At 45.9% G+C, this 22,518-nt stretch overlaps 3 protein-coding genes across 3 annotated transcripts in view; all 3 read right to left on the bottom strand.

Annotated features, from left to right (window-relative positions):
• The window catches only part of galnt14 (UDP-N-acetyl-alpha-D-galactosamine:polypeptide N-acetylgalactosaminyltransferase 14 (GalNAc-T14)), a 100,190-nt gene extending 97,856 nt beyond the window's left edge, over positions 1-2,334 (bottom strand). The window contains exon 1 of the mRNA XM_068709233.1: positions 1,901-2,334. Coding sequence (XP_068565334.1) covers positions 1,901-2,053 — 153 coding nt within the window. The 5' untranslated portion in view covers positions 2,054-2,334. The remainder of the gene's footprint in view (positions 1-1,900) is intronic.
• Positions 2,335-6,044: 3,710 nt separating this feature from the next.
• Positions 6,045-11,197, bottom strand: LOC137871420 (cytosolic phospholipase A2 gamma-like). Its single transcript, XM_068709231.1, has 13 exons — positions 11,057-11,197; positions 10,569-10,679; positions 10,075-10,217; positions 9,771-9,957; positions 9,286-9,388; positions 8,946-9,083; positions 8,361-8,426; positions 7,937-8,086; positions 7,680-7,826; positions 6,870-6,953; positions 6,594-6,748; positions 6,319-6,490; positions 6,045-6,217 (listed from the first exon to the last, which is right to left on the bottom strand). Exons 1-13 carry the CDS (start codon positions 11,195-11,197, stop codon positions 6,045-6,047), a joined length of 1,770 nt encoding a protein of 589 aa, XP_068565332.1.
• A 4,061-nt stretch (positions 11,198-15,258) lies between these two features.
• LOC137871296 (AN1-type zinc finger protein 3-like) lies at positions 15,259-22,196 on the bottom strand. Its single transcript, XM_068709063.1, has 6 exons — positions 21,681-22,196; positions 18,199-18,239; positions 17,086-17,283; positions 16,765-16,830; positions 16,447-16,632; positions 15,259-16,131 (listed from the first exon to the last, which is right to left on the bottom strand). The coding sequence occupies exons 1-6, from the start codon at positions 21,746-21,748 to the stop codon at positions 15,977-15,979; spliced, it is 714 nt and encodes a 237-aa protein (XP_068565164.1). The 5' UTR covers positions 21,749-22,196; the 3' UTR covers positions 15,259-15,976.
• Positions 22,197-22,518: the final 322 nt, after the last annotated feature.

The following is a 22,518-nucleotide window of genomic DNA, read 5'->3' as shown; positions in this document are numbered from 1 at the left end:
CACACTGGTCCTTTCATACCCGACGGCTCCGTCTGCATCCTTAAAATAAAAGAAAACCACCTGTAGCCACTCAAATGTAACAGGTCACACGTCACACTCAGCGTGTCGCAGAACACACACACACACACACACACACACACACACACACACACACACACATGCTTTTGATGTCACAGCGATGTGTATTTACGCCGTGTGCTTCAGACCTTCTTGAAAGCTTTCATCCAGCTCACATTTGCATTTCACATTTTCAGCCATTTCTACCGAGCAGAGAGCACACGCTCCAGTTCATGGAGCACCTGCATTACGGCACGGCACGCCGCTGTCCAACACGACGACTGCTCCAACACACACACACACACACACACACACACACACACACACACACACACACACACACACACACACACAGAGCCGTCAGACTTTACATGCAGCTCTTCTGCGTCTCCGGTGTCGCTACAGACTCACTTGTCACTTTGACACAGAGTGCTGAGCGTCGCCGTGGAGGAGCGGAATATGCAGCAGCCCTCACAAGTGCACTGCACACACACACACACACACACACACACACACACACACACACACACACACTGATACAAATGGTTTTTCCATCAAAAGAATCTTTGCATTGAAATCAATTCATATGTCATTGTTAAAGTGCACTGAGCAGCGTTGATTGTGCTTATAAATAAAATAAATACATGATTGTTCGTAACTGTGGTGCATGTAAGTTTCATGATATATATATATAAATATATATATATACATATACACACACACACACACATCACTCCAGATGGGCTAATAATGTGTGCAGTTGCAAAGTCTGACATCATGTAATCCTATTAAATGCATCCAATAGTGTCAAGTTATGTGATGTTAACACTACTTTATGATATTTGTGTTCCCTATATTCCTACACAAAAGTGTTTCCTCAAAGATCTAGTTTGTGTGTGTGTGTGTGTGTGTGTGTGTGTGTGTGTGTGTGTGTGTGTGTGTGTGTGTGTGTGTGTGTGTGTGTGCTTGCGGTTCAATAACAACAAGGTAAGAGAGGATCGATACAATGTATCCCACCAGCCACAGTTAACATGCTGCAGGTTCTTTTTGCATAACAGACATCCTGCAGTGCAGACACCGGGCCGGGTCAGAAACGAACCCAATTATCATTAAAAAAAAAAACACACACATCAAAGGAGCCACAGTAGCTGTTCATGACTTCATCCAGTGTAGAGGATGTGTGTTTATCATAGGACCTGCACTTATTATCTCAGGGAATACGAGGTTAAGTAGAGCCACTAACAGACAGGATTATATGAATACCCTGTACTGATATATGTATACGTATGTATTTATGTATGAGAGGGAGGACACAAGTAGAACTTAAGCTCTTTGGTCACTCTCCAGAAGAAACTTTGTTCTTTTTTTTTTTTTTTTTTAAAGTCTGAATTACAGATTTAAGAAGTCGTCTTCAAAACATGAAAGAAAAAGTCTCATCAAACAGAAATCCCTGCAGTTTCACGCTTCACTGCCAATTAGTTTGCTACAACAATTAAAACACATTAACTCTCTGTCATTTCCTTCCATTAAGTACATTTCACTGGCAATGTGTTGGGTTTTTACTTCATTTCAAACCTTGTATTCGTCGGGTCGTTGCTATATTTAATCCAGACTTTGAAGACTTTTTATCCCAAACTATCTTTGATGTTTGGGATAAAACTACAGAGATATCTCAGTCTTTATAGGGATGAAACAGACAAAAACATCCACTATAAACTCATCATATTATGGGTTTATTATAGGAGATACAGCCTGCAGTGAGACACACACACACACACACACACACACACACACACACACACACACACACACACAGAGTGTAGAGGTTGTGTCTCTACTTCACCTGGTTGAACGCAGTCTCTCCTCCTCCTCCTCCCCCGGCACCGGCACCGAGCTCCGGCAGCCTCCTCCGGCTCAGCACCAGCAGGTAAACCAGCGCGCCCAGCCACACCAGCACCGCCACGGCCACCGCCAGCCTCCGACAGAGACGCTTCATTTTCCGGTCAGGAGGAGCCGGCGGCGCCCGCTGCCCGGCTGCTGTCAGAATCCCATTTTAACGGAAGCGAGGAAAAAACAAACAAGAAAACAAAAGCAGACTGAACCGGACCACCTCCTCCAACTCAACACAAGTCTGCCCGGTCCCGCTGACGGTGGAGCACTGACTACAGAGCTCTCTCTCTCTCTCTCTCTCTCTCTCTCTCTCTCTCTCTCTCTCTCTCTCTCTCTCTCTCTCTCTCTCTCTCTCTCTCTCTCTCTCTCTCTCTCTCTCTCTCTCTCAACTCACAGAGGCGCGAGCGCCTCTCTGACACGCCTGACAGCCGTGTGCGCGTGCGTGCGTCTGTTCTACACAGCGTGTTTCGCTCGTGGAGGGACTCGTGGACCCTCATGGAGGTTTGAATGGGAGAGCATGGAGCTCCACCTGCCGACACACACACAACTACTCCACTAAAGTAGAACACAATAGAATAGAACCGGATGAAATAGAAGAGAAGAGAATGGAAGAGAATGAAAGATAAGAGAATAGAATGGAAGAGAAGAGAAGAGAAGAGAAGAGAATATAATAGAATACAAGAGAATAGAATACAATACAATAGAAGAGAATGAAAGAGAATAGAATAGAATGAAAGATAAGAGAATAGAATACAAGATAATGGAATAGAATGAAAAAGAATAGAACAGAATAGAATGAAAGAGAAGAAAGAATAGAATAGACAGAGAGGAAACGGAAAATTAATCTGCAACAAATCTGACCGTGCGTTAATAATTTAGGTCACTTTTCTAAGGAAACAAGTTTATAATTTCTAATATTTTTCTAATATTTAGGAATTCTGTCCACAAGAAGTGAAATGCGTATTAACATAAAGTCATAAAAACAGCCAAAACACCACAATACATGTAAAAAACTAAACTTCTTTGTGGTGTTTAAGTAAAGTTGATTAATCATTCAGATGGAAAAGACTCCAGCGTGGATGAATGTAATACAGACGTAGTACTTTTTATACACGCCTTGTATTGTATTGTTTCGGTCAGAACAACCTCTTGTCGTGGTGGTTATGCCCATGGATTGTGGGTAATATTGACCCAGCATTAACCCCGTCACTGTTTAATGTGTAGACTGAGAGAAGAGGAATACGAGAAAGTGAGGTGAAGAGAGGAGGATGAGGAGAGAAAAGGTGGAGAGAGGAAAGAGGAGAGCTTTATTTTTTGGGGGGGGGGGGGGTTGCAGCTTTGACAAGAAGAAAACCTGTTATCACATGTTTTATCTCAATAAATCATCACAGGGTTCAGTAAATCATCACAGGGTTCCAGTCAACGTTATGAGATGACCCAAAAGATCCTTCTCATGTCTGAAACTGTCTTAGTGCGCCATCTAGTGTTCAAGCTCTGCCTCTTTTTACAGATCGATGCAAAATATAACATTAACAGCGAGTACATTATGATGTAGTATTACAGATTAAACTACCAGGTAGTGTATATTTCACCAGTTCATTACCGACATTAAGAGGGTTATTTTATATATTACAAGCTTTCTGAAATATTATGTTTAAATATGCAAATGAGGCATTATGTAAAGGTAACTTTTGGTGGATTTAGAAGAAATCTACAGACGCAAAAAGACAAAGTAGTACAATAAACACATAAATGTGTGTTTTGGATGTTTTCTTTCCACTATCTGTGTGTAAAACATTGAGTTTGCCTGATGCGTCTCACCGTAATACATTTGCAAAGCATTCTGGATCCTGATTTCACCGTTTCATTGTGACGTATCGAGTATTGATACGCAGCAACATGTGAAAAAGAAGTAAAGAGGTCAGAATACTCTCTGAAGGTGTAGCTTCCTGTACCTGTTTCAGCAGGAACTCCGTCATACCTCTGGTGGTTTGATCCAGCAGAGCTCTGAGACGGAGACGGGGGGGAGGTGTGGGGTTCAATCCCTGTAGCAATAAAGTATTCAAATTAAACACAAAGTCAATAAAAAGGTGACGAAAATACCAGTTTTAAAAGAAACAATACTGTAACACGCCGTCTCAAAGAAACTAACAACTGTGGTTCAGTTTGTATCATCTTGGTTTTAATTAAACGCTCTTTTATTGTGTTGTGCTGCTTTCATAGCTTGTCTTTTCATGTTTCATAAAAGTATTATGAATCCCCTCATGGTGGCTTGAATCAGGTGACCTGCTACTGCTAGCTATGCTAAGATACAGCTAGCTAAACGTGGTTCATTCCAGACTGATCCGGTCCAGTGTTTGTGACGCTTCACTCACTCTTCACGACGTTAAAGGACCTGCTGACACTTTACACGCTGAACTAGCTCAGTGAAGATTACTTAAACATGTACAACGTTTGTTTTTTAAGAGAGTTAATCAGCTAGCTAAACTAGCCTAGCCTCGATCTGACTCATTAAGCTAAATAGGATGCAGGTGTGTTTGGCCCCGCCCCCTTCAGTTAGCTCAACCAATGAGATTCCTCCTGAGTTTGATACACATCTCAACCCAACGTCTTACTGCTCCAGTGGTCAAAAGTACATTTACTCAAGTACTGTAAATACAACTTTGGATGTACTTGTACATTTTATGCTACTATATACTTCTACTCCACTTCATTCTGGAGCCAAACGTTGTACTTTTTGCTCCACTACTGTTATTTGATAGCTTTAGTAACTCGTTACTTTGTAGATTTAGATTATTAATACAACACATAAATCATAGAATACATTATGACGCATTGTTGTCGAGGAAACGACCCGGCAGTATATGAAGTGATGAAAATCAGCCCCACCTGTACCAGCAGCATCATTATTAAATGCGTTACTAATTACAATCCAATAATATAATATATGATTCTGCATAATAAGTACTTATTCTATGGTATATTTTGATGATACTACTTTTGGTATTTTCTAATTTTAGTCAGTAAAGTTTTAGATGCATGATTTTTTTAACTTGTGACACTATTTCTGTACTGTAAACTGTTTATCGCTGTTTTTACATCAGACGGGTGTGGTGCACCAAACGGTGGTCTGCCGAGTCCGTCACGGTCAGGTTGTACCGTAACGGTTCTAAAGGTACAGCAAAGACTCAGGAGACGAGCTAAAAGGTAGAAGGCGAGGTTCTTTACTGGGCACCGAGCAGTCGAAACGACTCCAACAGGGAGCGAGCAAAAAAAAAAACGAAAAAGGGCAAAGTTACAAAACCAAAGAAACGAACACGGGAGAATAATCCTGTATATATATGTGTGGGGTTGACAGAGGGAGTAGCTTCTCTACACCGGCTCCCTGTAAAATCTACAATAGAATTTAAAATCCTTCACCTCACCTACAAATCCCTAATTGGTCAGGCACCATCATATCCTAAGGAGCTTATAGTACCATATTACCCCACTAGAGAGCTCCCTAAGTTCAGGGTTACTTGTGGTTCCTAGAGTCTTAAAAAGTAGGATGGGAGCCGTCAATTATCAAGCTCCTCTTCTGTGGAACCAGCTTCCCATTAACGCATATTACTGACTTTGCGTTGAAAGATCACAACCAGCGGTCTCTCCTTGCTTCAAGAAAGCGAAGGATAACTCACGAGACCCGCTCTCTTTCAACCTTTATTGCACTGTAACTTTTTACCGAGTGTTGTGAATTTAACGGACCTCCGAGTCCTGTTAAATGCCGTGTTGAGACCGCCTTCGTTGCTGCGCTTGCTTCTCGTTTCTGTGTTTAACACTGACCAGGCAATTGAGGCACCATGTCCTGCCTCCAACCCCGACATAACTAAACCTCACTCTTCCCCCAGTTGGATCTAGCTGAAGAGTCTGAAGCCTGTACATCATCCGTAAGAAGAAGGTGTAGGAAGAAGAAGGATGAACGAAGAACAAGAAGAAGAAGAGGTATGAGGAGTTCTAGAAATGATTGTATGTTCAATACTTTATTCAGTTTTGAGTCTACACCCACATCCATCATTTTTTGGGTCTGTCCATCCACCCACATACTCAAACTGACCACCCTAGATATTGACCCGACGGCGGATAACAGCCTTGTGAATCTCCCCCAGCAGCGTCTCCTTGTTGTTCTTTATGTTGGCTTTCGCCGTCTCCAACAGAAATCCAATCTTCTCCTGGCTGTACGGAAGCTGGAAGGTGGAGAACTCCTCCATCTTTGCTTTGGCCTCCTTCGCATCTGGACCAGAAGAAAAAAAAGAAAAACGTTAACGAATTCCTGAACATATTTGACAATCGGTGTGTTCTGTGTGTGTTTGTGAGCTTTGGGTGTAACAGGACCTCTGCAGTTGCGTCTGTTGAAGAGCGGCATGTAAACAATGGTGGGTTCCTTCTGTTTTCCCTGGAACACGTAGCAGTCCTTTGGCCATACCGCCTCCTCCAGGACTCTGTCGTCTATGTCTGGGAAAGGCTTATTCACCGCCATTGCATATTCTCTGGCATTAGTCAGAGTCTGTACAGAGAACAGTGTGATTTATTCTCATTAGCCTTATGACACTTGTTGCTCCTAAGATTAATATACCGACATCACACGTGAGCAACCACAAACGCCTCACCTTGAAGGTGTCATCAGCCCCAAAGTCCAGAGCAATAAGAAGGTCCACGTCTCTCTTTTCTCCCAGGAAGGGAGGGTAGGGCATGTTGAGCATCAGACCGGCGTCTACCAGCTGTAGGCGTTCCTTAAGTTTGATACAAGATGGCACCGCGGCACCTTCCCAACGGCACACGTCACAACATAGCAAATGTTATTTACTACCACACATCTGGCGAATCACAGGAGTGTAAATGTAATACGTGCGCGGGTAGTAGAAGGCTCGGTGACAGAGGTTCACCTGGGTATTGGTAGAGGAAGTTCTCAGTTGTTCCCCATTCCCATTTCCCAATCAGCGGGATGACTTTTTGGATCAGCAGAGAAACTGGGAAAACAGAGAACCCCCAAATGATCAAGTTACTGTAAGTAATGAAAAACTTAAAGCTGCATTTTTTTAGAATTGTTTTTGCCACTAGGGGGAAGCAAAGCAAACTGTAAACACAACATCTGCCTATAAAAATGTTGTTTTTATTGCTAACGCACTAATATGACATAAAGACTGAGCAAAACCTCAGTTAAGCCTCCAAAACTCTACACACTGCAACACACTGCACAGGGCTCTCTACATAAAGACACACGAATCTGACACAAAGTCACTTGTTTGCCATTTCAAAACACTGCATTGTACACTTGGCCAGTGCACAATGCCAACTGGCCAAACACCTACTTGCTTGTTTGTAGAGTCATCAGGATGGAGGCGCTACAAGTGACTATGAGTACCTTTCTACAACAGTAATGGAAGTAATTCATGATTTCTAATTTGTCTATTTTTGTCAAGTTCAAAATGCGACCTTTCAAAATGCAAGTTGACAGAGAGATGTCTCCCAATTAATAAAAATAAGTGAGTGAATGCCAATTTTGCTTTGTGTCTGGTGTATGTGTTAATAGGAACAATTGGCTAAAAGGTTAGCCATGGTGTCGGTAATTAAATGTTGGCCCGATCCCGTATTCAGAGTATTTTCAGGGCCATAATACTATGAAACTCAATTGCATTGGTTAACAAGCTGCCGGACAGACAGCAGCTAAAGAGTGGTGTGACTCTGGTACTGACCGTTCTCTTTGATCGGTGCTTCATCCAGACTCTGGCTCCTGATCTGTAAGGGCGCCAACAGTTTCCGACGCCACTGCTCAAGAATCAGCTTCCGTTCTTCTTCGCTCTTCTTTCCAAAAAATACCAACGGCTTTAAATTCATTTTTTCTGGAAAACAGGAAGAGGACTCATTGTTTTGCGGGATTATTTTTTGATCGCCCAGAAAACTGTGCATATGTGAAGTTTCAGATTATCGCCGCCATCGCTAATTGTAGCACCTTTTAATGTTTTCTGCAGGTTGTCCAGGTCAGATAACACAGTGGGATCTTCAGTGTTTTCTCTGATCACTTCTGTTAGCTTCAGAAGACTGCGGTACCCACGCATGTAACGGTCCACGACGTCCCAGAAATCGTTGACGTGCTGTGGAGCTGTTAGAAATGTAAATCGACGTGCCTAAAAACACGTAACGATGTGTATCATACGAGCTATTATTCTATGAACCTGTTATATCTTCAGTCCAGAGAAACGCCACATCCAGTACGTTGTTTTTAACAGTTGCTGCTCTACCCACCAGACCTGAATGCACACACACACACACACACACACACACACACACACACACACACACACACACTCATAGTTAGTCTTTTGAAATGTTTGCTTACTTTTTTCCCCAACTACGAGACAAATGAAGATTTGTACCTTTCAGCCAGTCAGGCAGGGCCTTCAACAGGCTTTTTTCCTCTGCTACGGCGCTGCCCACTATACCTGCATGACAACGCGGAAAACACACAGGACACGCACCGTAAAACTGCTGACAATAACATCTTCTAGCGTGCGGAACAAGGACTACAAAGCTGGACAAATAAGGGTTAAGAATAGACAGGACTGTTATGTACATAGGTAGCCATTTAAACTAAGTTTCCCAGGATCCCTGAGAGCCCTAAAACCCGTCCATGGACTCGACGTTTACAGTAACTACAGGTAAATACTGTATTCCATGAAAAGAAGCAGCCAGAGGCAGTTCGGAAAGAAGAGACCCCACCTGTGTCACGAGGGTTTCACCACGGCCCAGCCGGTCCTGGGTCCTAATTAACTCCGATGGGAGAAGTGAACCCGAACACAGGTTAGAACCCACAATCTCCATAATGCTAACTATAGCTGTTAGCTTTTGTAACGTTGATAGCAAAAGAAAACATGAACACATTACGCAAACGTGACAAAAGGTGTCTTGCGGTTAATAGACACCTTGCTCATGGTCAGACGTCCTTTGGTTTTTAGACGTACCTTGCAGCTTGATCATGTCCATCTCCAGCCGCTTACCTCCACGAGCTGCTTCGTGGCTGCTGCCCACGTGAGAGGCGTTAATGAAGAACCCCAGATCTGTGAAGCCAGCCTCGTGAGGAGTCATCTCAAACCATTTCCCTTTTGAGGTACACAAGAGGCAGAACGACTGAGACAGTACAACGTATCACAGAGGTAGAACCAGTGTCTGCACCGGTCAACGGTGGACATCTTGAACTCATCTACGGCTGCAGTCTGTCGCCCTGTCATATGTCATTTCTGCGTCTTTTCACGGTTTGAGTTGTGCGCATGTTTTGTCTGCATAGCTGTGTGCGTTCAGTACCTTGAACAGGGCCGTTGTGCAGGCAGTTTTTGTTCACCGCGTTGTAGACGGGATAGGGATTGAAGGCGTTCTTGCCATCCTCAGAAAGACCTCGAAGATCCAACTGCAAAGAAAGCATCAGGTGAGTGAACTGTGAACCTAGAAACGATATTGTACCTTGAAATTGGTATGTAAGACGATATTTCATCTTCTAACGTTGTCATGCGATATTGAAACTTCAAAGCAAGATATATGAAATAAATGCAAAGAACAAAACTATCCGGTATGCAATCCTTCACCTGCAACTTGAATTTATTGAAACGTCACAGTATGTTCTTGATGTCTGTCTTTTTGCCAATTTAGTTGCCAATTAAAAGAGATAATAGACAATTTTCCACATCGTCGCAGCATTGTGTTGTGAACTGATGACACTTTATCCCCTCCGGTATCCTCGTCCAAAGGCTCTCATTCCTGTCCGTCGTCTTTCGTGTACGTTTGCTCTTTACCTGTTTCATGATGCCAGCAGACGTTAGGAGCCCCCAGACGTCAGAGAGAGAGAAGTGCTCCTCCTCTGCTCTCTCGCCCAGCCAGCCCAGAGCCGCCTCCAGCTCAACCCCGGGACCCGACAGCCTGGACACCGCTCTGGCCGTGTTGTTGCTCCACTCTGGGTCACTGTAGATGGACGACATGGACCTGTGAGAGAGAGAGAGAGAGAAACTCAATATTTACTCAATAACAGCAGCAAACTATACAAGTTATACAGCCTGTGGGGGAACCAGCAGAACATGACACATGACTGTACGCATTTACAAGGCAGAGCCAGAAACTCCTCCCAGGTAGAGCAGAGCGTCCAGAAGACCTTCCTTTTCCACCTGATGGAGGGAACCCACCAGACCCACAGCTGCCCTCTGACCCCCACCGGAGCCCAAGAGAGCGACGTGAGGGACGGACTCCTGGGTGGAAAAAGAGAGAGAAATGGGAGGCGGTAGTAATGATGGTTACAAATAGTATAACCCCAGTTCTATAAGCACAGGTGGAGCCCTCTACTGGACACAAGGGATACTACTCTCCTCTAATCACGAACGAGCATTAAAAAAAAAGCACTTTCAGGATAATTATTTCTTTGGAATGATGTAGCTGAAGGTTTAAACCTCTCTCATATTATAGCACAATATGTGAACAGTCTCTCTGCACAGTTTGACTTTGATAAAGTGAAGCAGAACAAAGTTAGAGAGCTTTTAGTACAGAGAGATCAGACGAGGTTTCCAAAAATGTGATGTATTTAAGAGATTCCTCGGACATACCGGCGTACACTCGATTCCCAGCCTGTTGAGAGACTTCAGAACAACTTCTTTCCTCTTCAGGACGAATTCCTGCTCCCCAGCAGACATCAACTGGGACTGCCGCACATAACGCTGTAACACACACACACACACACACACACACACACACACACACACACACACACACACACACACACACAGGGTAGTGTTATCAGGTGGACACACAGTAAATAAGACGCACACTTATATGGTTTCATATCATGATATTGAACCTTTCTACTAAACGGTTTGCTGTAGAAATGACTCCAGGCTAAAGGCCGTAACATATTATAGAGCGGTACTATAGGCTACAAATAACACAGGAAAGCACTTTAAGTATTTACACTATATTTAACCCCTTTCAGTTGGACTATGATTGGAGTATTATAGGCCAACTATATACACAATAAACACACAACTTTATTTCCCGAATTTAGACTCTGACTGGAACATTTTCCTCATTTCCTCACCTTAAGAGGGGTTGATGAACTCGTCTCCGTGTCGGGCGTAGGACCCGGCGTCCTCTCTTCACTTGACACCCCTCTCACCCGAGGGGAGACCGTTGACGCGTCCTCCCTGTTGTCCACAGGTTGTCCCGTGGGTCCTAACATCACGGTGCAAGCACAGAGCAGCCCGGCAACCCATCTGGCATTCCCACAGACCATGGTTGGAGGTGGACCGAGTAAGGGAAAGGCTCACAAAGCTAATGATTTCAGCGCACCTCCTTTTTGTTTTTATATACACTGCTGCCACATCTTCATGACCAATCACAATCACATTGACGTCAAACAGATACAATGGGATCACGCAGTACTAGAACAAATAACAAACGTTCGACACACGTCTTGCTTGGGTACAACATGCGCATCTAAATGTCCGTCACGTCACTCCAACCGCACAATTTATCTGCACAGCAGAGCACAACAACGAGATTGTATAACATCCCAAGAATAAGGTAGAAAATTCAGGCACAACAACTGGTCCTTACAAGTGATTAATGCACCAAGTGAACATGTGATAAGTGAATAATGTCATTTAAAAAAAGGTCTTTACTTGACTTCCTTCTGCTCAGAGCATCACTCTGTCACTCAAATTCAAAAAACAACACATTCCTCAAACCAAATGAACATTTTTTGCTGTCGTTGCTTTAAGTCGAGGAAGTCAAATGTGTCAGTGTGACAGGAGACGCTAAAGTGGTGTCACCCCCACTGACACCACCCCCCAACCACAAACAAGGCCTACCTGTTTTAATACACTGAATTGATTGGACTCATCCACACCACCTGTTGAAAGGTTGAGGGGATTCGGCCAGAACCAAAGTGTCTCTGAACACCTTTCTGTGATCGGCAAAGAACTAAACCACACACACACACACACACACACACACACACACACACACACACACACACACACACACACTTTGTTTACCGTCAATAAACCTGTCAAAGGAACATCTTTGTTGGAGTGGGTGTGACCGTGGCTAAGTGGAGAGCAGGGCCGCCTTTTCAATCAGGTCGGCGGTTCAATCCCCGGCTCCTGCTCTACTAGTCTCATGTCAATGTGTCCTTGAGCAAGACACTTAACCCCAAAATGTCTCCCGTAGCTGCGTCTACGGTGTGTAGATAGATACTGAATTGTAAGTCGCTTTGGATAAAAGCGTCTGTTAAATGACTGTAATGTAATGAGTGCAAATTGTTGGGGTGCAACTGTGACGGGTTAAGATGGTCGTCTGGTAACCGCAAGGTTGGCGGTTCGATCCTTGGCTGGTCCGTGTCCTGAGCAAGACACTGATGCTATAGGGACCCTTCGATGATGAAGCGGGACGTGACGCACTAGTGGCTCGTCAGGTACGCCCTTACCCCCCGGCCTCGCTTGTCCACGTCGATGTGTCCTTGGGAAAGACACTTAACCCCAAATGTCCTGAGTCCTGATGGGCAAAAGGGCCTACCTTGCATCATAATCCCTGTCATCAGGGTGTGAATGATGACATTTAGCGTTAAAGCACTCCGAGTGGTCGGAAGACTACAAACAGCTATACAAGTACAGTCTATTTACCATTTACCATGCAAGTCCTGCAGTTCCTTCCGGTCTCCCTCACCCCTGAAGGCTGAGAGTGAGCCGGGGAAGGCACATCTGTTATCAGCATACTTGACTGCATCAGTCACGGGATGCTGTCAACGCGTATCCTCAGATACGCCGATGACCTGATGTTCTCAACGTGAACGGGATCGATCTGTTTCTTGCTGGAATCTTACGCCGTACGGTGTTTGAAAAGCTTTGAAACAGAGACATGGAGGTCCATGCACGAAGTATAATTCACGTTGTATAATGAACAATGTCAGTTTAGGGCAGTGGTTCTCAACTGGTCTGGCTGTGGGACCCACCGTCACCCCTGTAATGACGAGCCGTCAACTTCTCGAATGTGTTTAATGAAAAGACGGAGCAGTTTGAACCTGAGCTGAACATGTCCTTGTTGTTCGATGTCATCTTACTTATAGTGTCATTTGACAGAGGGTTAGTTTTCAGTTCACCCTCTGTGGATTGATCAACACGTCCACGTCTGCAGGTCAGTGAGACACTTTTGACGTCCTCAGGTCTTGAAGTCGTCTTCGAAAGTTCTCAACAGGTTTATCTTTCAGAGAACGGTGGTTTGTTTCCTTCAGGGCTTCATGCTTTCTTGTTGCCAGAACCTCGCTGCACAAAACACACTGAGGTTTTTGTCCTCTTTTGTCCTCAATTTAAGAAAGTCCATCTCTCATGTAGTCGGTGTCGTACTTTGCGTTTCGCTCAATTAGCATGAAAACAAACTTCGTGGCTGTTCTTCTATACTGTGAAAAGGCGGGTGTCTATTAGCATTACGAGGCATTAACGCCACATACCGTTAAGGAGTGTGAATAACGCCGCTGTATAAAAAATTCCCTTCAAAATAAAAGCACAGGATTTGGGGTTTTTTCTTTCAGGCAAAGGCCCACGACCCACTTTTGGGTCGCGACCCACCAGTTGAGAATCACTGAGTTAGATCACAACAGATCAATGTTTATTGGATGAACTCAGATGAATATGTGAAGAACTCTATCAGTGATATTAGAGGGGTGGAGGCAGCAGCCTACTCTATAACTTCACTAAAATAAAACTGGTAATATTCACACTAAATGTATACAAGTATGCAAGTATACAGCAGTATTACAGACGAACCCTGCTGTGTTTTCTGTTAAGCTCATAATAATGAACTCTGATGGATATTCTGTCATTTTGTTATTCATAGTTTATTGTTGGAGAGAAAACCTTGTTTCAAACAATAAAACACACACACACACACACACACACACACACACACACACACACACACACACACACACACACACACACACACACACACACACACACACACACACACACACACACACACACACACACACACACCACATCCTCTAATCCAGTTTATTTTCCTCAGCAGAAAATGGAACACGATAAAATTAAAAAAAGAGAAAATAGGACAGAATTATGTTCTTGCTTTTTTTTTTTTTTTTATACATTTAACTAAATATGCCACTCTACGCTAAGGTGTAAGTAACTCAAACTGATATAAGGTTAAATAATTAAAAAAAAAAAAAAAAGGTACAGAAAGATATTCCATTTCTTCCATTTCTCATTAGCACTCCAAAAAAAAAGAAAAGTAAAAGTTCTCCAAAATATCATGAAATCAGAAGCGGCGCTCCCGTCAGGCGTCGCTGCGTTCTCATTGGATGAGAGCGGCGGGCTGCAGGGAGCAGAAACGAGGACCGGAGCACGAGGATTAGCATAGTTCAGTGGTGTCTTCATCAACGTCTCACCTCCACCCAAAAGACCATTTGCAAATTAAAACAAAAAAAATAATATGATGCCGACTCGGCTTCGTAGTTTCTCCAAATTGGAAAAAAACAAAAAAAATATACAATTCATCATCATCATCATCATCATCATCATCAAATTGCATTTTCCTGTGATGCTGCAGAAGTTCGTCGTTAATGGAGATTCAGTACCTTTAAAGAAATCACAACCTGTACTTTGAATGTCAAAACAAAACAGCGAAATCATATTTGAGAAACAAGTTGATTTTGGTAGAATTAAGAGAGGCGTGTAACTGAACAATATGCACAGCACAAAGTCCTGTGTGGGCTGATGAAGAGCGGGGGGGGAGGGGGGGCAATGCCAAAATAATAATAAATTAAAAAAACCTACGAAGGGGGAAGCTAAGAACCCGAGGCTGACCCACAAAAACACAAAGTAAGGAATAAATTAGAGCAGAATTTAAAGGGTAGTGTGTGACGAGGCTCCTCTGAATGGCGTCTGTTGGGCGAAGGACTCTTCATTTGAAGTCGCGTTCCCCTTCACGTAAAACAACGGCACCGCTCTGTAAGTGGGAAAAAAAGGAGGGAGGAGGAGGAGTAGAGGATCTGCTACACAGAGGATTCATCCGGGGGGGGGGGGGGGGGGGGGGGGGTTCATCGGATGTTTTTCCGTCAACAGTCCGGTGAGCAGAGGCAGGGATTGGCTGTATTGTCCTCCACGACACCGTGGTCCAGCGGTAAAAAAAACAAAAACACACGAGAGCTGATCGGCAGAATCAAACCGCGAGAGAGCGTCCGTGGACAGCCGGCGCCGGTACCATGCACTGGGGGGGGGGGGGGGGGGGGGGGGGGGCAAAGCACCGTCAGTGGTGCTGCATGTGGACCTAAATGTAGGCGGAAGAAGAAGAAAGAAATACAATAGAAGAAGAAGAAGAAGAAGAGGAAGAGGAAAAGAGGAAGGCGGGGTTACAGGTTTGATACTCCAACCCCGTGATGACGACCTGAGGAGCGGTCGTGGGATAGAGCCGCGACCGAGAGAGGGACAACAAGGAGAACCCAAACGGATCCGCTCAGACGCTTCTGTTCACGGAACCCAAAGAGAGAGGGAGCGCGAGCAAAGAGGAGGAGGCGTGTGGACGAGTCTCTGCGGCGCCCTTGATGGGGGGGGGGGGGGGGTGTTTGGGTTAAGGCTGTGTGTGTGTGTGTGTGTGTGTGTGTGTGTGTGTGTGTGTGTGTGTGTGTGTGTGTGTGTACATGCGATACTGAACGTGGCCCCTGCAGAACAGCCAGCCCCCCCCCGCCCCCCCCCCGGCGTCCAAAACGGGACGCTCCGACGCAGGAAGTCAGGACATCAACAGGGCGGAGCTCAGATACAGAATCGTCAGATGCAGGATGTCACCGCCTCCCTCCTCCTCCTCCTCCTCCTCCCTTCTCCCTCCCTCCCATCACCCCCTTTGTCATTCCTCCTAGCTCTCCTTCCTCCTTCCTCCTCCTCCTCCTCCTCTCTGTAAGCGCCTCATCTCTTATTAACTGGATGGCCGGTTCGCGGTTCGCGGTCAATCAGGAGCACTCCTCCCCGATGCGTTGGCACGAGCGGCCCACCTTGCGGTCCAGCTTCACCATCTTGAGGACGGCCTCCTCACGCCCGCGGCCCAGATGGTCGAACAGGCAGTCGTGCTGCTCGGGGAGACGGTGCAGCATGCAGAACACGTAGCCTGGAGGGGGAGGGGGGGGAGAAAAGAGAGAGGTGATGGGGGAGGAAGTGAACCCCAAAAACTTTTACTTTTACTTCGACAAGCAACGCCAAAAAGCAAGCGGTGAATTTTGACACTTTTACGCGTCTTGAAGAAGGCGTTTGCTAATGAGCGGCTAAAGGAGACGACTAAACGTCCTCGCTTGAACACTAGCCTCCTTCACAGCCTCCTTCCCTAACGTTAGCTTGCGTAGTTTTTCCAGGTCAAACAGCAGCAGCACAGTTTTTACACCGGCAGCGTTGAACCCAGCCGGTACAGACGTGGAGTTCTACTGACCGCAGCGACAGGAGCCCAGTTCCTGCTGCACCAGCTCCAGTTTGGTTTGGCAGCGATAGCAGCGCCGGCGGTTCTTCTGCTTGGGCGTCCCGCGGGCCTCCTCGCCGCCGTCCTCCTCCTCCTCCTCCTCCTTCTCGTCCGTCCGCGGCCGTTTCTCCGGCGTCTCCGCGCTCTCCGAGCCCGACGCTGAAAGTAAAATCAAGGGTCAAGGGTTAGGAGGGTGGGTGGGTGGGTGGGGTGGGGTGGGGGGGGGGGGGTCATGCAGAGCCACTGGTGGGAGGAGGAGGAGGAGGAGGAGCAGGAGGAGGCCGGCTGTACCTGATTCTCGGGGACGTTTTGTGGGTGTGCAGAGTGTTCCTTGGGCTGTTTCTGTGGACGACATGCCTGAAGACGGAAAAACCAAGAGACATTACTATTAATAAAATGCTCCCATGTACTGATGATCCATCATCCAGTTCAATGGAGAGAGAAAGAGGTTCTTCCATTAGCTCCTTACTTAAATCCCTTTGAAAGCTTAATAACAACATTTCTGCTCTTTCAACGTGTTGATGGTGTTTGTTTTCTTTCATGGACATCATGAAAACAGAAGAAGAAGAAGAAGAAGAAGAAGAAGAAGAAGAAAGCGTCGTCCCATCTTACCTTCCCTCGTGCTGCTAAACGAGGGCGACGGCTCTTCGGCGGGCGGCGGCTCGGAGCTAGAGGGCGGCGACGACGACGGCGACGGGGATTGGCTACTGCTACTGCTCGTCTCGCTACCGAAGACCGCCGACTGGCTGCTCCCGGCGCTTTGGATCGGCGCCGAGGTGCAGTCGTCCCCCGGCTGCTTCTTCTGGATGTCTGCGGGTCGAGGAAGAGGAAGAGAGTCAATTTGGTCAAATCTGTGTGTGTGTGTGTGTGTGTGTGTGTGTGTGTGTGTGTGTGTGTGTGTGTGTGTGTGTGTGTGTGTGTGTGTGTGTGTGTGACGACAAGTTGTAGCAATTCTGCAGGAAATACAGCGCCGCAGCTACCAGGACCGACGTTGTGTCCGTTTTCACTGAATGAAGCTGCAGCTTTGTACCAAAGTCACAAGTTTTCAAGAGCGTCGCTGCTCCAAACTGAAGGAGGCTTTGGAGAGAGACGCGGTCACCTTGGAGACGCACGTCCGTCCTCTCTAACGGAAGGACAATCTCAGACGATAACAGTCTACGTCTCCCCCCCTCCGGGGAGGGCTGAGGGGAGGAGGTCAGCCTACATTTTACGGCTTCTCCTCCACATGTGGACTAACCCACTTCTGCTCAGCCTCTTGAGCATCGAGTCTATTCTGAGCGCCGCTGCTGGTCTGCGATGCTCGAGACTCGGAGAGCCCGAGTGTGTGTGTGTGTGTGTGTGTGTGTGTGTGTGTGTGTGTGTGTGTGTGTGTGTGTGTGTGTGTGTGTGTGTGTACATACTTGTTTTATTGATGAAAATCTGCTAAGAGAGCTCTGCTAATTCTGTTAAATAAACACATTTTCCTATAAAATCTAAAGGCTTTTATTTTGAAGAAGCAAAACCCAGCAATATTTGGGTTTTTCATCAGGTGTAACTTAACAGGACTGTTGTTCTCCTGAACCTGCATGAACCGGGTCCTTTGTGTTACATGGGAACCATCACAGCGATGCACAAACATGGCGACACGTTGACTCACAGGCCTTTAAAACGTCGCTCCACCTCAAATATACGCGCCGTACGTTTGAGGTAGAGCGCCATCTCTCTCCAATCAGAATCAAAACTTACCAGCAAAACACTTGGAGCAGAGGTTCATGGTTTCACTGGACCTGAGGAGAGAGGAGAGAGAAAGAGAGAGAACGTCAAAGCAGATCCACACGGCTGTTACCGGCTGTTTGCACACGGTACTATTTACGACACAAACCTAAACAGACGCCGTCGGGGTGTGGCACACGAAAAAAAGATAAATCAAAAAACACGGAGACTTCTGTTCTCCGACGAAACCCGGCACGGCCTCGTAAACAAACACCGGGTCGGACCGAACGCCTGGCATGGCAGCGAAACCTCACATCCTGAGCCGCAAACCACAACACCTTTCATAAGCGCCTCTAACGTTTCACCGGAGCGGACTTCTCTTCTTCATTCATTTTGGTGTCAATAAATCCAAAAGGCGGGACGACAGGAAGTCTCAAGAGGACGGGGGAGAAAATGGCCGGCTGTCAAAAAATAAATAAATTCACTTACAGAAGAATCACACGGTTGTAATAAATGGGATTATTTTTACTATTCAAGTTATCGATTCATGCTTCATCCATGCAAAGCAGGAGAGAGCAGGCGGTGTCCCATCGCACATCAGCGTGGACTACTGGGTCTCTCACACACACACACACACACACACACACACACACACACACACACACACACACACACACACACACACACACACACACACACACACACACACACACACACACACACACACACACTCAGCCTGGACGCTCAAAGTCCAGCCGGGCCTGACGCGGTGGAGGCCGAGGGTGACAAAGGCCAGCTGGAGACGACAGGAAGTACGGGCTTAGTGCGACGCTAGCCGGGTCACACCTGACCACCGGGCCCGGCTACGCTGCATGGAGGCACGGGGAGAGAGGGAGGGAGGGGTGTGGGGGGGTTGGATGTGTAATGGATGTTTCACTTACAGAGTTAGGTCCTGCAAAGGCCTCTGTTCAGTCACCTGATTCAGTCATGTGGCACACAGCCTACTTTTTCAACAAAAACAGAGTATTGTTTTTAAGAACTTTTATTTTTGGTACCGTGGCAGAGCACCACACGGACACAGTGGGTGGGGGGGGCATTGTAAAACACACAGATCGATAATGTGACCGTAAAAAGAAGAATTCACGCCGAGAGCGTCGGGCGTCTTCTCGGCGGTACCTTCTCCGTCTTTCCCTTCACCTTCTCCGTGGGCCTCTCTCTCTTTAGAATGTTCACGCCGCCATTTTCCGGTCAGCTGGGACGTCCTTTAAGATCGCCGTGGCGGACGGGAGCTGTGAGCAACGCGGCCGAGGTGGCAGGGTGAGACGCCTCAGGGTTCATGGCTATTAATGGCCATGAACTTCCCGCCGCTTTGAGGCACGTTCTCACGACCGCACTCGTCTCCTAAATGCTACGTGCTACGTGCTACATGACAACGTGGTAATACAAACGCACGTCATCGTCGCTGCAGGGGACCATGAAAACGCTGGCTTGTAGGCGGGGCTTGATATTTGTGTTTTTTTTTCTTCCAGCAGCTGGATTGGTTCCTCGTTTGATGGAATAGAGGGAAGAAGAATCCAGTGAGGGGGGGGGGGCAGGCCGGTGCTTAGCTCCATTAGCATAGCTAGCTAGCTAGCGCCCCATCGGCCATGTTGGAAATGTCAAAAGTTTTACGACGCCGCCCACGAGTAACACGAAGGATCCTGGGTTTTCCTCAAGCCGTGTCGTATTAAGTTACTGGTCCAAATGGAGACGCAACTAATCGCCATTTTCCTGAGCAAATTGCGCAAATTTATTACAAAAATAAGTTGACTCTATTGAGCAATTTTTTATCCAAATCTTTCCCCGAGCCGAGAATTAGTATTTTTTTTTTCAGAGCAATTTTATAACAAATAAAGAACTACCAACACCAAGATTATTTTTACAATCAAAGCAAAAATGTAAATAAAAAACAATAAATAACTTCTGCAGACGACAACAAAGTAAAAGTTGACGGGAATATTCGGTCACGCTGCCGACGGAAAAAGTGCCGAAACCAAGTCAAACATGCTGAGGTGCTTTAAACTTGTTCATCAGATAGCAGCATGCGGAGTGTGTGTGTGTGTGTGTGTGTGTGTGTGTGTGTGTGTGTGTGTGTGTGTGTGTGAGAGACGACAAACACAGAAAGCAGGCCTTTAACCTTGAACCGAGGCTGCAAGTGTTTTCAATATTTCACACGTCTACGTCTGTGACGACATGAGGCGACGGGGGAACATAGGAGCAGCGATACAGAAATACGGGCGGATAAATCTCTATTTCTTTAAATTCTCAAAAGGCTAAACTACCGAAACACAAATCTCAAACTGATTTTGGACGCTTCTCAGGGAAACGGTCCAACACATCTTCATCCACAGAGGAAGAACCAGTCCATCACACCTGGTCTGTGAACACGGGACAGTGTTGCTCTGAGCCGGGAGCCGTGTAACTAACACACACACACACACACACACACACACACACACACACACACACACACACACACACACACACACACACCGCTGCCATTCATGTCACCTGACATTGACAGGTGGGCTACTGGTTCCAGTTTGCTTACTGGTCTCCACAAAATGAAGACAATTGGGGGATGGAGCTGGAGGGAGGGAGTCGGTTCTGTAAAGACAATACGCCAAAACAGTGTGTGTGTGTGTGTGTGTGTGTGTGTGTGTGTGGGGGGGGGGCGGTATTGTCTTCCTGGTTGTATTTGACACCGTGTCAGTCGGTTGACACCCTAAAAACATCACTAATATTAGTGTTCAGGGGTTTATAGTCTGTCTACTATCTGCTTTATGGTGGTTAGTAATATCATATCACTATAATATATATAATATATAGTAGTGTTTGTTTCGAGCTGCTTTAATAACAAGAAGACAGAAGCAGCTGTTCCTATGAAGTAAGGAGGTGTAGTGTGCAGTCATGTCTCCTATGAAGGAAACACAGGAGACATCAGTGATTCACATCCGGTATGCAACACACTTGACTGTTAAAAGGGTGTGAAATAACTCCATAAGAACTGCTGTGTAAGCGCCGCTCGGGGTCCGAGGGCTGAACCAAAGAGTTCGTCGTTTGATAATGTTGCTTTTCTTCGAGGTGATTCAAGATAACGGCGGTGTGAGGGGGGGGTTTAAAAAAAAAAAAAAAAAAGGAACCTGCTAGCGATAAATCATGTTCTATCTCGAGGACGTCAAAAAAATGTGCTTTTAATACACAATGTAGCGCGATTTAAAGAATATTAACCCGGGTTTGGCACGATAAAAGTGGGTTTTTACACACGTGGAAATGGTGGAAATGTAGGTAATTGTCTTAAGCCATAGAGGGTTATTTATTAGAGAAGTTCTCCCAACCCCCCACCCTCGGCCTGCTCTACAGAACAACAACAATGGGTTTGGACTAGTTGGACATATATTTATATATATTTCATCCGGATTTACCTTTTTCTGGGTTTTAATCTAGTTTATGTATCGGGTTTGTTCAACTCTTACCCCCAGAATCCACAGGGACACCGTGGAGGTAGACTCGGAGGTTTGCTTCGTTCACTGGTGTCTCCCATGACTTCCAACACACACACAAAAAAAAACAACGCGAGGCCGGGGATGAGTCCGGGGCCTTGTCGAAAAAAAAAAAAAAACCCCGATCCAACACTCAAGTTAAACGAAAATAAAAATATAAATGTCCCCTTTTTTTCTTTTAAAGTCCACAAGTCGGTAGAAAAAAAAAAAGGTAAAAAAAAAAACCATCCGTTAGGTGGAACAAAACGTCTCCGTTTGAACGGGAATCATTGAACGGCACCTCGAAGCAATCAGCTGGACGCTCGGACGTTACGACCGACGAAACAAAAACGAGGCGGAGGAGGGGTGGCGTCCTGGCGTCGCGACGCGAAAACGCTCTAAAAAACCAACTAGCCGTCCACCGACACGGACGAAATATACTCGCGACGGTGTTAAGTACGCGGCGGGGTACGTGGAAATAAAAAATAAATACATTTAGCAAGGCCTTCCCCTCTTTGCCGTTAGTGACCACCCCTATTCACACGTCGCTGGTGCGAAGTACGCTGGGCCGGAAACGCGTCCGTCAAAAAACCAAGAAATGTCAATATTGCACAACGAAGGCAGAGACAGGGCCACAAAAGTGACATTTAAATGATAGATTCGGCGACTAAAAGACAATAATAGTTAGAAAGTAAACACGGCGTGTCGCTGCGTTCAGTTAAAACGAGCAGAAACACGGAATGTCAGAGTTAAGCTAGCTTTCATCACTGGAATCCGTGTTTTTAAAGACATAACTCTCATAAATTTGAAATTAAAATGAAATAAACTTGAA

This window comes from Cebidichthys violaceus, unplaced genomic scaffold, assembly GCF_023349555.1.
Source record: "Cebidichthys violaceus isolate CVI_PGR_0920_01 unplaced genomic scaffold, fCebVio1.0.p SCAF_14, whole genome shotgun sequence".
In the NCBI taxonomy this organism is placed as follows: domain Eukaryota; kingdom Metazoa; phylum Chordata; class Actinopteri; order Perciformes; family Stichaeidae; genus Cebidichthys; species Cebidichthys violaceus.
This window is presented reverse-complemented; position numbering and strand designations above follow the sequence as displayed.